Genomic DNA, 15292 nt, shown 5'->3' on the forward strand with positions numbered 1-15292 from the left:
GCCTAACTAGAACCTAGCACTATGATGCAATTGATTACTCCTGGGGATAAATGGGGAGCAGGACTGCCCCAGGTGCACAGAGGTCTGACTGAGATTGGCAGCAGGAGTCGCTAAACGTAGTATAGCAAGAGCATGGGGGGCCATGGCCCTGCCTGGAGAGATTGAGTGGGAGGCTGACCAAGACTGGTGCCAGAGGGCAGAACAAGTGGTGCATAAGGCGAGAGGTTGCCCCAAGAAATGGAAGAAAGTTTGGGGGACATGGAGAGAGTATAGAGGACCCAGCTGCGAGGAATTGTGAGGGCGATACTTGTAGGCGTACATGATTAGCCATAGAAGCTCCAATCCTGTAAAATTGGGCACTACAGATTGGCCTTCTGAATGATCAAAGCTTAGTGTGCATGTGTTGTAGATTAACCCTCTTGTTATCACACAATATGCGAAGCCTTTGTTTTTCTTTTCAATGAAAATAAAAAAATTTTAAAGAACCTAGCACTAATGGTTTCAAAGTCATCACCGAAATATATTTTACATAGAATACTGAAGCCTGAAACACAATGATGGCTACTGACTGTCTCTTTAATTGGGCTTCTGCTAACCTGTGGGAAGGCTTTGTGATCGCCTGGTACTTGGGCCATTCCCTGTGAGGCAACCACGCTTTTTATAATAACTTCTGCTGTTTCGCACACACCTAGGTAGTCAGTAGGCAGGCTGTGCTGCAAAACTACATATCCTGAGGGGCCAAGCACACCTAGCAAAATAGTCCTTTGAGGTCCATTCGACATTCTCAAGGCAGTTCAGTGACTTTTGCTGCTGCATAAAGGCTTTTGATAGAAAAAGGAGCAGTACAGTCCAGAGCAACTGAAATAAACTTAGGGGTATATTTACATGGGGATGGTTCCACCAGACATCATTTTTAGCACTATGCCCTTCTCCATATGTACAAAGCAGCGATAAGCCACTTTGAGTAAATATGGTCCCTATACACGCACCACTTTTCGCAAAAGGGGTGTGCAATGGGTGTTGCTATGGGCGTTCCACCACAACATCCATTGCCTTTTGACGCTGCCCCAGATTTACAAGGATGTGTAATTCTGAGGCAGCGCCAAAAATGAATGCCATGCAATAGCGGGTGTTAGAATGGCGCAACGAGGAGAAATATTTGTATTTCTCCTTGTTTTTGCTTGAAAGAGCAAAACGCCATTAATGATTGCTTGCATGCAAGAAGGTGTCCAATGGACATAAAGTGCAATTCGCTACAAGCTTGCCTCAGCCCTGTTTCTTGAATTGTTGCTGGGCTTTTATCCCAAAAACGTTAAAAGAAGAAAAATACGCTGAGCTCCTTCATCTTCTACCAAGCGGTTGAGCAAGACTTGGCTCCATCTAAAGATACTTTGCAGTCCCTAACTGATATTCTAGAAGTAAGCACTGTGGTAACCCTGAACACCCAAGCCATTCTCATAGCACCTGAAGATGACCCAGTAGGATAATACGGTCTTCTAGAAAACACAGATGGTAACCACTGTGTTGTCTATGCTTTGCGATAATATGTAAAACTGGAGTCATATCTCAGCAACTGTTAGTGTTGTCATGTCTGTTTTTCACTATTTTGTTGCAATATAATTGTTATGTTGTTCTATTTGTATTGCAGACATATTCCTGATCTCTGAGTCAAATTATTGCTGTATTGTTTTACATTGTGAAGAGCCACCGCCCACCACTCCTCTGAGTAAGCCTTGACTGCTCGACCACAGCTACCACTACAGAGTCAAGCGAACCAGGAGTCCTGGCTAGTCACCACAAGCACCAGCATCCAAGGCCTTGGAATGGTGTGATGAACGACAGCACCAAACAATGACACTGCCCATCACTTTCCATTTGCTCAAGGACCTGGCGAAAAAATCTGACAGCGGGTGCACAGCTTTCTGATTTCTCTGCCCCATTCTCCTTCTGGAAGACCTCAAGAAGAAGCAGTGAGTCCGAGATAATCTTCACCCATCCATTCACTCGCCCCACGGCTTCTGATTCCCTCATATCTTGGTTTTATAAACTGCAAATATGTCGCCATGGCTGCTGGCTTCCACAATAGATGTCATTGAAGGGGGCAGCGAATCTGAGGTGAGGTATTGCTTGCATGAGTTCAGGTGAGGCCATGGCATGGAAAGGATGGAGGCTCGGTCTGTCCATGTGCACTGGCCTGGAGCGGTGTTTACCAGCTGTCTCGTGTTCACGAGGGTCATGTGCTGCAGCATTTCTGGTACCAACGGGAGGACAGATTTACCAACTTATGGCGAACATGCCCCCGTGCTCCTGGCCTAGGGGGTTACAGGTCCAAAGACTGCTGCAGTGGCCTCGCTAGAGGGGGCTCCGATCGGGCCAGCGCCCTCACCACTGCAGCCGCTGTTTGTGCCAAGAGGTAACACAGAGAATCAGACCCTGCAGGCTGCCTAGGGTCCACGAAGGAGACCCGCTAAGAGGGCGGCCACCTTAGTGCCACAAGAGGGCACAGGAGGCAGCCTCCCAGTGTTTGGGACCCTCAGGGGTCCAGTGTGCCGCGTCACTTCCGGGTAGAGGGGGGCAGGGGGTGAGGTACATATACCTCTCCCAGCCCACTGGCCGCCCTCTTTGCCCACTACCCCGACGCCGTTTGGTCATGCAGAGTGACCGCTGCTGGACAGAGTGACCACGAGGTTAGTTTCCTAATTGCTGCCCTGCCCCCCCCCCCATCTGGGTCCCACCACATGGGCCATGCCCTTGAGGGGCCCCGTCCCAAGCAAGTTTTCTAGCTCGGGTCCAAATTAGTTACGAGGCTGCGGGCCGTGTGGGTGCCCTGGGCTTGGGAGTGGGAGGGGACAGGGGAGGTGGTCCCACTCGCAGTCCGGGCTCTCTCCTCCCACACTTTAAGTCACGCACAGGCAAGTGGGGGGGCTGTAGGGAATTTAGGCCTTTCTGAAGGTCCATCCACCTGGGCCATGCCCTGGAGGGACTCCGTCACAAGCAATTTGTTATGCCCGGGCACCATTGCGATATGAGTTTGCAGGCCGTTGGGGGGGCCCAGGGCGTGGGAGGGGGCTGGTGCAGAGAAGATGGTCCCATCCGCAGCCAGGGCCCTCTACCTCTCGCTTTTAAATCACGCAAGGACTAGAGTGGGGCTGTAGGGCTTATGGGTCTTCCGAAAGTCTGCCGGCCCGCCCCACCCCGCACCCCCTTGTAGGGTTCTTCAACCGGGGGCCGATGGATTGAAGGGGGGAGATGGGGTATTTTCCCCTGGCATTAGTTGAAGGTTCGGTGGGGGTGCAGACCCGAGACGAGTATCTGGGCCAACCTATGCGTATGGGCCCGGCATCACGCGATAGCCTTGTAGGGCGGGCCTAGTTGGCGGGTGCCCCCACTATCTGCTGGGACGGGAGCCCCGCGGTCGCTTAGCACAGGGGTTGGCTAGGTTTGCTGGCACGACATGGGCGGGTCAACAGGCCGGGGTGCCTGCTCCACTGCGTCGATCCCGGGAACTCCCACGCTTTGGGTAGCATCGGGGTGTAATGCCTTCAGACCGAGTGGGGTCACAACGGTGTGCACGTGTGCTAGGCCCGGCACTAGGCTTTCGTGCAGGTTACCCCACGCGCGGCGTGGAGCGCCCACGGGGGTATAGCGAGGCCCAAGTTAGCGCAAGTGCATTTTAGCAGCCAAGGGGCCGAAGGGTGATCGGTCTACAGGCGGGGGCCCCCACCCCTCCCATGTGGGCCGTTTGAATCCTGTGCGACGGTGCTCGAGCCTGACTGAGGTTCTGCGTGCCCAAAATCTAGGCCATGTGTTTTAGGAAAGGGGGGGTGGGGCCACAGGCCAGGTGGGCCGCGTGCCAGCCCTACACACCCCCGCCCCCGTTATCACCGATATTGGCGTATACACGCGGCGGGAGTCCAGTGTGGGAGCTAGCTCTCCGTTAGCGGGCGCATTTATTTGGCCGGCGGACATTTAAATTGGGAACAGAGTTCACGGGGCCCTACATGTGCACTCACCTCATGTCCTCGCAGTCTCGCCCGCGCAGGCCGGTTTCTGCCGGGGGGGGGGTTGGTCAGCTCCAACTTTACCAGTGCTGAGGCAGACTCCGCCCACAACCTTCACTGGGTGAAGCTGGATGTTCTCAGAGGGGGGGGGGGCCTGGGCAGCCTGTGTTTTGCCCCACAAGCAGCCACACACATCAGACTGCACTAGGCACTGGTGTAGCTTGTCACTGGTTCAAAGGGCACCACTTTGTGTGTTTCTCCCTCCCAAAATGCAAATTATGGGTTTTTTGGCAATTACGTTGCAGACTGCGAGTTCCATCTCAGACATCTAATTAAGGCAAGTGTATATAGCGTGAACTTTACCCGAAGTTTCGGGGCGCTCCACAATAGCGTGTTACATACGGAGTAGTAGGGCTACTCCTCCACCCCCTTGTGTCGTTTCACGAACTGGATACAGTGGTCGACACTAGTAGGGAGGCTCTAGGAGGGACTGCGTGGGTGGAGGGTGGTTAATTAACAGGCTAGGGGGGTTGTGCTAATACCTGTTGGTTTTCCCTTCCAGTTCTTGCACGGTGACCAAATATACGACGCCAGACACCACGCCTGCGCTAGGCCAAGGATCAGGTACTTGGTCAAGGGGTACACGGTGCACTCAGGACAGTGACGCAGGGAACCTGGACACAGGAAGGCATAGAATATGTTTAACGGTTTGTTTCTAAATTACAGGAATCACTGGGGCAAGAGGCAGGCAACGTACAAGAAGGGGATTGCAGGGATCAGGAGCAGGTATGGCCAGGGCGCACACTAATAGGGGAGGCGTGCAGGCATACCTAGGGAGGATGTGGGTGTTTAAATTGTACGCAGGGGGCAAGCCACCTGGGTGATGTGACTCCGGTCCGAGCCCGGGGGCAACAGCTAACAATTTTCTTCATCTCCGCACGCAGAGCATCCAAGGAACGCGGAATAGGGCGCACCACAGCATAAAATCCACCACCTAATACAGATTATGTAAGTATAAGGAGGGGACGGGGGCTGAGCACCTGGCGAATTAGGGTCTTTGAGGTCCAACCTAGACCAGGGTACAGTCCTGTGGGGTTTGTTCTCATTCAAAAATGTGTCTCCTCAGATTGGGTTGACCGTGGGGCCAGCAGTGCAGCATGGAAGGCCAGGGCTCTCCCCCCCCTTATTTTCGCAGACGTCTCAGGTGAGGACTCCCTGGCCAAAACCTCCCAGGATGCACAGTGGGCGGCATTTATCATGTTGGCCAAAACCAAGGGATTGGCAAGGGCCACGGCTCTCTTGCAGGAGAGTGATCCGGAGGACTCAGGCGACGCCCCTAGCCCAGAGCAGGAGCACATCTTGGAGGCAGGTCCAGCTAGGCCCAAGCGGGTCCGCAAGCCGACGACTAAGGATTTCCCGGCAGATCCGCCACCCACTAAGATCAGGGCACCGCCTACACCCAAGGATGCCGGTTCCCAGCTGAACTCTTCCGTGGGTCCGGCCACCCCTCCAGACAGTTTGGCGGCCACAGGGAAATTCGCCACCCATGAAGATCTGGGTAAGATCATGGACACCATGAGAGACTTTATGGCGGAGGTCAGAGCAGGTCAACCAGGGCCCAGCTCACTGCAGGTGGGGGGCAAGACAAGCTTGGGGGAAGGTGGGGCAAGAGCGGCTGTGGCGGCATGGGGAAGCCAGGGGGGAAAACAGGCACAACAGGCACAACAAGGGGTACCTGCCGTGGCCGCTCTGGTGTTAGCAGGGGTGACCAATCAAGTTACTTCCAAGGCAGCTACTGCAGCAGTGGGGGAAGCACGTACACACACAACCGTCAGCCAGACCCTCTTGAAGATAGCGAGCGCAGGGACAGTGGCAGACACCCCGGCCGCGGGAGTGGGGACGCTACCTGCCACCAGCACTGCTAGTGTTAGTTCACCTTCCGTAACAGGAGGCCTCACAGCGAGAGCACAATCTACCCCAGCCATACCGATGCCCGCTAGTGTATCTCCCGCACAGTTGGGCGCGTTGCTCCCTGGCTTGGCAGGTTCCTTAGGAACCCATATGGAGGCGCGAACAGATAAGATATTTTCTATCTGCTCTTGCTTGGACAGGATGGTCTAGATGCCAGGAAAGCTGGGGGAAAGGAGGATGACAAAAAAGTAAAGTTCCAGGCCTGGCCTGAGAAAAGTATAGAAAATTGGCTTGAAGCTTTCTCCATCTTGTCCGCTGTCATTCTAGAAAAACAACCGGAGGTAGGGCAAGGGCTCTTGCAATATGGCAGGTTAATTCACAGCGAGGCGATTAAGTGGGGAGAAAGTGGAAAGCTGAACTATGACAGGGAGTTCAGGAAGAAGATGTCCATGTGTCCGGAGATGGCATGGGACCAGAAGGAGGTCCAGCTATGGCTAGATCACATGGGTTCTCGCGCACAGCAGAGCACAGGGACTCTGGGCAAGGCACAGGCAGGGCAGGGCTCTGGCAAAGGCTCTTTTCTTGGGAGTCACATGGATTTAAGCAGTCATTTCGGGGGGGGGTCCAGAAGAGGTGGCCAGAGGGGGGGGGGATTTAAGAGGTCTCCCCCGGGGACATGCCGATAGTTCAACAAAGGTTCATGCTCATGGGGCACAATGTACAAATTCTAGCACGCATGCAGCAGAGGTGGGGGACCACATCCTGCGGTCTCTTGTCACTCTCAACAGGAGCGACAGCCCGCTGGCAAAGGCAGGCAGGATAGTTGAGTACAACGGCGCATCAAAACATGTCACAACCCCCCCCCCCCCCCTCCCAGTATCACCTCATCTTTGTCATAGCGTCAGCACCTGGAAACCCCAGCAGTACCCCTACCCTCTCTGGATGTCGCACCAGTTCCCATGCATGCAGTCAAGGGCCCATCGCAAGTCAGCCTGGTCAACCTCCTGCCTCTCCTCAGACAGTACCCAAACACACAAGACAGCATCTTGCTGCTAGAAGGTTTTAGTGAGGGATTCAAGATTCCCTATGTGGGCCCGCTGGGAAGTCGGGAGGCCGACAATCTTAAGTCAGCAAGGGTGCAACCGGCAGTAGTCAGAGCCAAGGTTGAGAAGGAGAGGGTTTTAGGCCGAGTGGCGGGTCCCTTCCTGCGGCCCCCTTTGGACAACTTTTTTGTCTCCCCCCTCGGGTGGTGCCCAAGAAGGAGCCAGGGTTGTTCAGACTTATTCATCACTTGTCCTACCCTGAGGGAAAATCGGTCAACCATGGGATCCTGCTCTGTAACGTATTGTACTCTAGACGTAGCATTGGACTTAGTCAGGAGGGCTGGCAAGGGGGCCTGGTTGGCGAAAGCAGACATTGAATCTGCTTTTCGCTTGCTACCAGTTCACCCGAGCAGCCAACACCTGCTGGGTTTCAGGCTGGAAGACAGGTACTTTTATGACAGATGCATGCCCATGGGTTGCGTGGTTTACTGTGCCTACTTTGAGGCGTTCAGCACCTTCCTGCAGTGGGCACTGCAATCGAGTTAGGGGGTGGTAGGCGTCACAAACTACCTCGACGACTTCCTTTTTATAGGGGGTGAGGGCACGCAGGATTGCAGTGAGACCCTGGAGAACTTTGAAGAATTGGCTCGTCATTTGGGTGTCCCACTCGCGCCAGGGAAAACAGAGGGTCCGGTGCAGGTATTAACATTCCTAAGGATCGAGCTCGACACCATAACAGGAGAGTCCAGGCTGCCAGCGGACAAGGTCCAGGACATGGCAAATCAGATTCAGTCAGTCTTAGGTCGGTCAGGACAAGGCATCCCTTGGTTGCATTCAAAGCCTTCTGGGTAAACTCAACTTCGCAGCCAGAGTAATACCAGCTGGGAGGGTGTTTGCGCGTAGGCTAGCCATGGCAACGGCGAAGGTGAAGAAGAAGCACCACATGGTGAAGTTAAGCAAAGGAATGAAGGAAGACCTGTCCATGTGGGCTACGTTTCTGGCTGGCTTCAACGGCTCAGTTATCGGGAGGGCACTTTGGGCGGGGAGCCCAGAACTTGCGCTATTTACAGACGCCGCAGGTAGAGAAGGCTTTGGGGTGATCCGAGACACGGAATGGTGTGCACAGAAATGGCCCAATGCGTGGCACAAAAAAAAAATCACGGCTCGCATCACAGTCCTGGAGTTGTTCCCCATAGTGATAGCGTTCCACCTTTGGCCAGCAGTGCTAACAGCGAGAAGGGTGGTGTTCTGGTCGGACAACATGGTTGTGGTTCAGGCCATCAGTTCTCAGTCAGCCACTTGTCCCCTGGTCTTGTGCCTGTTGAAGGAACTAGTGCGAGCTTGCCTAGTTAACAACATTGAATGCAGGGCGCGACACATCCAAGGGGTGCAGAACATAGCAGCTGACGCTCTCTCTCGTTTTCAGTGGCGCCGGTTCCGGGAGGCGTGGCCGAGAGCGAGAGAGGAGATGACACCATTTCCACCACACCTCTGGTTCCTTCTGAAGTGGAGAGGGGGCTGGGCGAGCTGTCCCTGGCGCCAAGGACCAGTAAGCGATACGGAGCTTGTGTGGCAAAGTTTTGTACAGTGGCAGGAGCCTGGGAAGCAGGGAGGGCATCACTAGAGAGCAGGGTGCAAAAGTTTGTTATATGGGCCAAAGACGAGGGGAAGAGCCATCCTTGGATAGCGGGCCACATGTCAGCAATAAGCCACCACGCAAAATTACTTGGGCATGAGGATCCAATGAAATCTTTTTTAATCAGGGCGGCGTTGAAGGGCTGGGCCAGGTGCGAGCCACGGCCGCCAGACACTAGGTCCCCTATTGATTTTGAAATACTGCAAGGGATGCTGGACTGGGTGCACAAAGCTACAAATTCACCTTTTGAAGCGGCACTGTTTTCGGCCACTTTCAGCCTGGCCTTTTTTGGGGCACTCAGAGTAGGTGAGTTGGTGGCGAGGTCCAAGCAGGACAAGTCTGGGGTGGCACTGAGCAGGCAGGATGCGAGCCTGGCGGGAGACACCCTCACAATAGTGTTAAGGAGGTCAAAAACAGACCAAGCAGGGGAGGGGAGGGTGATTGTACTGCACCAGCTTGAAACGGTCAGGTACTGCCCAGTGCGACTGGTGTGTGCCTACCTGGCACTGCGCCCAGCAACACGAAGGTTACTTATTGATACATGCAGACAGTACCCCCCTCACTAAGTTCCAAGTACAGAGCATCATGCAGGCATGTTTGGTGTTGTCAGGCAACAAGGTACAGGGCAAACGATTCTGCAGCCACTCATTCCACATAGGAGCAGCTACCACAGCATTTAGGGTAGGCCTGTCAGCTGAACGCATCAAACAAGTGGGGCACTGGGAGTCCCAGAGTTACAAAAGATACATCTGGTCTTGAAGGCCACTGAGTGGGGGCTGTGGACTGGGGAAGGTGTTGGTACTGACAAACGTTGGGACGTCAAGAATATTTTGCGGCACCTGATGCCGGTGGCTTGCAGTGATGTGTAATAAGAGTATTTAATTAGTAAAGGTGTGCAGTGAGACAATATAATCTTTGGCAATAACAATTTATGGACGTAAAGAACATTTTGCGGCACCAGATGCCGGTGGCTTGCAGTGAAGTGCAATATGAACATTTTATTTATGTAGATGTGCAGTGAGTCAGTAAAAGCTTTGCAAACTTTCATCTCTTTAATTGCCAGGGACCATGGTCTGGGTGATTGGCCATTCGGGCGTCTTGCGAGTGGCACGGTGGGCTGGGAACAGGAAATGGAGGCACGGCCTCATGGCCACAGACATTATCTGGCTAGGATACCCAGGCATGCGCTGGACCTGCTTGCTGAAGAGCTGCAGCAGAGACTGAGGGGGGGGGGGGGGGGGGGAGATTCCTCCTCCTAATGTGTTGGTGATACATCTGGGAGGGAATGACCTGGCATCTCTGGGGAGAAGGGCACGGCTTCAAGAAATAACGGTCACCATGTGTAAGTTGATCAACCAGCTGGGGACCTGTGAGATATGGTGGTCTGAGATAACACCCCGGCGGGTGCCCTTGAGCCACACCACTGCAGCCGCTGTTTGTGCCAAGATGCAACACAGAGAAACAGACCCTGCACCTTGCCAATAGAATTGCATGCTGGGAAAGACTTTTAAGAGGGGTGTTTTGCGTATTCTGAGACGGAGGCAGGGCCTCTGCTGTTGCTGTGAGGAGCCACGTTCCTGTGGCAGGGGGTGTGTGAGGACTTCCGCGGCTGAGCAAGCGCCCACATTAGCTTGTCCCTGTCAGAGGGCTCGTAATGGGGCGACAGCTGACGCAGAGCCATCTGCCCCGTGCCACCGCCCCCTCTGCTGCCTCAGCATTTCTATAAAAACAGTAGATGCCACACGAGCATTTCCTGCCTACGCCTTGGGCAGTGTCCAGTCTCAGCACCCAGGTCCCGCCTACCCCTGGCCTCATCCTGATACCACCCACTAGCTTCTGCCATCAGGCCCACACCTCAATACCTCCCTCAAATTACCCTGTAGCACAATCACCGGGTACACTCTGGTCATACTCTACTGACCAGCCACACCCAAAACCACTTCTGGACCCACAGCTCGCTGCCTACACACATACCAAGCCTTCTAGCACACCAACACAGGACCACACCTCGGCTTCCCTGCAGCAAGGCTACGTCACAGCCGGCACCCCCACGACTGCACTTTGGACACGCCCTACACATACTTACCACCTAATATCGCACATCTTGCATAGCTTAAACAGCCTCCATCACCCCTACACACCCCATCTGCACCCACACTCACCTATACACACGCGCTGCACGCCAAAATATATCCCAGTACACTCCTTTCTCCCAGCACCTACATATCACACCTTATCCCCTCGCACACCCAACATCTCTGTACCACAGCCTTATCACAGTTCAATAACCCTCTGCAAACGCTTTAGCGCACACCCCCATAGCCCAGCATCTGTTGAATAGGCATGCCATATTTACAGGTATATCACACCCATCGTCCGTATTGCGTACCACACATTAGACACCTAACCCCCTCTGCTATGCCCAACAGCATCCCACCTTTACACTCCAGCATCCATAAATCACACTATATACCACCATCCACACACAACCCCCACTATATCATAACCACGCCGCACCTTAACACCGCCCAGCACACACGGACAAGCCCCAATGACCCCTGAAGCCCTAGTCTGACCATGCCACACCAAAGGCTCGCCCCAACACTTCCGTACTGCCCATCACGCCCCAGCACCACTTCACCACACTGACACGACGTCCCCGGGACGCCGATATGATACGCACAGCCAAAAAGAGCCCCCGACCAGTACACAACCACAGCGCACCCACAACGCCCTTTCACACCGAAATTAGACCTAAGGCCACCCACCCCCGCGTGCACCGCACAGCCCTGCCCACAGAGTACGTAATCTGGACCATGCGTGAGTTCGAGGTGAGGGTGAACGGGGAGGGCGAATTGAGCAGTCAGTGAGCATTGGGGAGAGTTTTCTGGGGCAGTCGCTGTCACACTGCCGAGGAGAGTGCTCTGTGTTAATGAGAGACCGGAGTGATGCGAGCGTGGCGACTGCTCTGCTCAGCTCACATTGAATGCGAGAGTGCTCCGCGCGGGGAGTGAGCCCCTGGAGAAGAGTGTTCTCCGTAGCGAGTGAGGGTTTGGAGGATCCGAGGGTTTCAGGGCTCTGAGGACAGTGTTGTGAACGGCCAGAGAGTCAGTGGTTTGGGAAAGAGCGAGTGAGGGCTCAGACTACGAGTGTGTGTTCCACGCGCAGGGGTGGCAGCTCGGAAGACAGTGCCGGGGGAGCGGGGCCTCTGTAATACGCTGCAAAGGTTAAACCCGACACTAAATTCCTGATCTTGCAATGTTGAAACCTGATGAGTGTTCGTTGGAAAGCATGCCCTCTCCCCGCTCCCCCCCCCCCCCCCATTATCTTTTAGGAACTCGGTGGTGCGAAGCGGGTCCTCTGCCACTGTCCTAAAGCCCTCGGGCTTCTACAGCATGCCACTAAGCCTTAAGCGGGGCTCCTCCGCCATCTTGCTAAGGCCCAGGGCTCTTCCACCACATTACTAGGGCCCAGGGATCCCCTGCCACTATACTAAGGCCTACGGGCTCCTTCACCACCTAACTGAGTCTCGGGGCCTCTTTTGCCACCTCAGTGAAGCCCATTGGCTCCAATGGCAACTTACTAAGGCACATGGTTTATTTATTATTGAGGCTCATTGCCCCATCTAGCACCTAGAGATCTTCCCATCACCAAACTCGGACCCAAGGGTTCCCCCAGCGCATTACTCAGACCCAAGGCTAATCTAGTACTTTGTGGTAGCCAGTGCTCCCTACGGCTTTCTTGGGGGTCCAAGAGCTTAACAATACCTCACCAAGGCCCAAGATTGTTCCTAGCGGCTGTCTCAGGCACGTGGGCTCCTCTAGCACTTTACTGGCACTCAATGGCTAGTCCGGGGCCACGCCGAGTTCCAGTGGTCCCTCCCACACCTTCCAGAGATACATGGGCTATTTCAGCACCTTGTCACCCGAGGACTAGTCAATCAAGACTCTGAAGCTCGGAGTCTCCCCGTGGGGGTAAGGGAGCATTCCCTTACCCCCACGGGGAGAGTCCGGGCTTCAGTGACACCTCAGGGGCGCAAAGGAGTCCTCAGGTCTCACTCACCCATTCCAAAACCTTGATGAATCCCAGAGGCTCCTCCAGGCGGCGCCATCGCAGGTCCAGGAGGGGATTAGCCTAAGGAGGGAACAGGAGACAGTCAGAGGCGAGTAGAGGGGAGCGAGAACAGGAGGGTGGGGGGCAAAAACACAGAGGGAGAGAGAAGGGTGTACGTGTAAAATGGGAAGGCGCTGTAAATAAATGGAGGCACATTAAACAAAGCACGCGCATCTCTCCAGAGCGAATTGGATGGGTAAATATGAAGGAAGAAAGAGTAAAGGGGAGGGAGAGGAGCAGATATCCAGGGCAGCGAAACTGAAATTCAAATATAAGGGAAGAGGACACGAGGGGCGTGCATCGACAGAGAAGAGGGTGCAAACATGGGATCAAGAACGGGTGCAAGTATCGTGAAGAGAAAATTAGGAGCAGGGATCGCGGATGAGTTATGCGCATGAAGGGGGCATAAGGTCACGGACGGTCCAAATATTCAGGCGAGGGGGATTTAGTGCTTTGTTTGTCGCCCTTCTCGCAACTGCTCTTTTCGAGTAAGGCCGAGGTCGCCTGTCCCAACGTGCTCTCTCCAGTGTATTAAGGGGGCGTCGGGACACAAAGGCGACACCATTACCAGCTTAGCCACCTAAGACCCTAGCGAAGGTTTTTTGAATTTTAAAGCCCAATGACTTTTATGCGCTTTTTGGCTGGAGAGATGGAAGGGGTGCTGGGGGAGGAATATTTTGGATCAGAATGCCCACAGAGAGAACACGGGCAGTGACCTCCCCCACAAGAGGAGGGAGGGGGGGAGTCCTGAGGGTGGGGTGCCCGGTACCTTCTTGGTGTCTGCAGAGGCGGTCTGTTTGGCGGAGGCGTGTGCCCTGCCGCTGGTTCCAGAGGGCATGGTGGCGGTCTGTTGGTCTGTCTGTCCCTTTGTCACCGGCTGTCCTGGCCCTTCTGCCCGCTCTCTCCGAATCTTTGCCCACTCGTTGGACCAACCCGCCTGCCCTCTCTACCACTCCGCCTGCTCTCTCTGCGGCACCCACCACCCAAAAAAAGAACTTCTTCACTCTGCTGTCAAACTAGAGATGTGACGAGTCACGTGAGCTTCCGTCCCATACAGGGACAGCCGGGGAGGGGGCCGGATCCGGTTTCACCCGGGGCGACAAATGCTACCTCTCCGTTACCCCTCCATGCATGCAGTGCCAGTCTCACAGTGCCCTCTAGCCACTTTCTCGCAAATAAAATCAAGCAATGAAGACAACGGAAACATACACATATTCGAAATTACTTCCCACTGAGCAACAAAAACCTCTAAGAATATCTTAAAACTGCTGCAAAGCAGCAGAAGTGTAAGGATACTAATGGGAGACAGAATGCGTGACTGCAGTCCTCGGTATCGGAGGGCAGGCAGGCACTGCAGCTTCTCAGAAGATTATCTTAGCCGCACCATGCAGATTGTGCGATATTGATATAGAGTACACCGGGTTGACTGGTGACGGCAGTTGGTCGGAGCAATTGCCGCTGGCTGGCAGGGGCATAGCTGCCAGGTTTTCAGTTTGCCCCTGTGTGAGATTTATAGGCTTTCAGGGTATTTATGAATAATGTTTCGCTGCCTCATATGTAACACTTTATAACGAATTAAAGACAGCTCCTAATATCTTTATTCATGCAAGTTTCATTTTTCATAACGTATTCTTGTATTCAGTCTCTCTCATAACCCATAGACTGCAGTGCAAATTGAGAACGCTTTTGACAATACCTTTCACCAATATTCCTTTTCCTTTACAGACCCAAAATGTGTAAACGTTCCTGATGGCTGCAGTAGTCACCAATTTAAACCAGTGCGGCTCATTAAGACTAAGAATATAACTCAATTCGGATAATAATATAATTAGAGGTAATTATTTGCTCAAAGGGCGAAAACTATACCTCAAAACAAATGTACAGTGCCGCTCTTAATGGGACCCGATTATGTTTTTTACGGACCCTTTAATTATTGCGGTCCCAGCATGGCAGATGTTCCCAGAGCTGCGGCAGGGCTCTCTTTAGCTGATGATGACGTAGTACAGAGGGAAGGCAAAGTTTAACCATTTAACCAAAGTTTTAGCCATAAAATAAATCTGTAAGCGGTTTGTATGGGGAATGTGGGCTCCTTGGGTGTGAAAAACAAGAAGAGCGGCAATCAGCGTCACAGACAGACAGTCATGTTGTCTGGGGGGCGAGGGAGGCCGGGAGCACGAGAGCCATATTAAAGATATGCTCTCGCCTGACTTCCACGTGGTTCATGCCACAGCAAAAACAAAATCTAGATACTTCACCATGTCCGCTTTGCTACGCAGGCCCGCCTGCGAGGCCTACAGCCCCAACTAATGTGAGCGGACACGAGTTGCAAGTGCTGGCAAGCAGGGTAACCATCTACGGCCAGGCGAACCCTTTCGCGTGACCCCATAAACAACAAGATGCCAGTTCAGACTGCCTGATAGCTCCGACGGACGGCCGCGCTTGGTGAAGACACTTGATACACGTGGTTGCGGGGGGTGGGGTCTGGTCTCAGGAATTGTGTTTTTTCCCCCCACTTTTGGCTGGCCGATCTAAATAAAACGAACTTAAACACATTAATAAACAAGTGAAGGCATGCGTGTGTCTAATCT

At 53.7% G+C, this 15292-nt stretch overlaps 1 protein-coding gene across 1 annotated transcript in view; it reads right to left on the bottom strand.

The window, feature by feature from the left end:
- Positions 1 to 13697, bottom strand: part of LOC146871138 (synaptophysin-like protein 2) — a 171878-nt gene extending 158181 nt beyond the window's left edge. Inside the window, exons 1-2 of the mRNA XM_085650298.1 lie at positions 13474 to 13697; positions 12654 to 12725 (exon numbers count right to left, since the gene is read on the bottom strand). Coding sequence (XP_085506424.1) covers positions 12654 to 12725; positions 13474 to 13542 — 141 coding nt within the window. The 5' untranslated portion in view covers positions 13543 to 13697. The remainder of the gene's footprint in view (positions 1 to 12653; positions 12726 to 13473) is intronic.
- Between the last annotated feature and the right edge of the window lie 1595 nt (positions 13698 to 15292).

The sequence above is a fragment of the Triturus cristatus genome, chromosome 1_1, assembly GCF_964204655.1.
Source record: "Triturus cristatus chromosome 1_1, aTriCri1.1, whole genome shotgun sequence".
Lineage (NCBI taxonomy): Eukaryota > Metazoa > Chordata > Amphibia > Caudata > Salamandridae > Triturus > Triturus cristatus.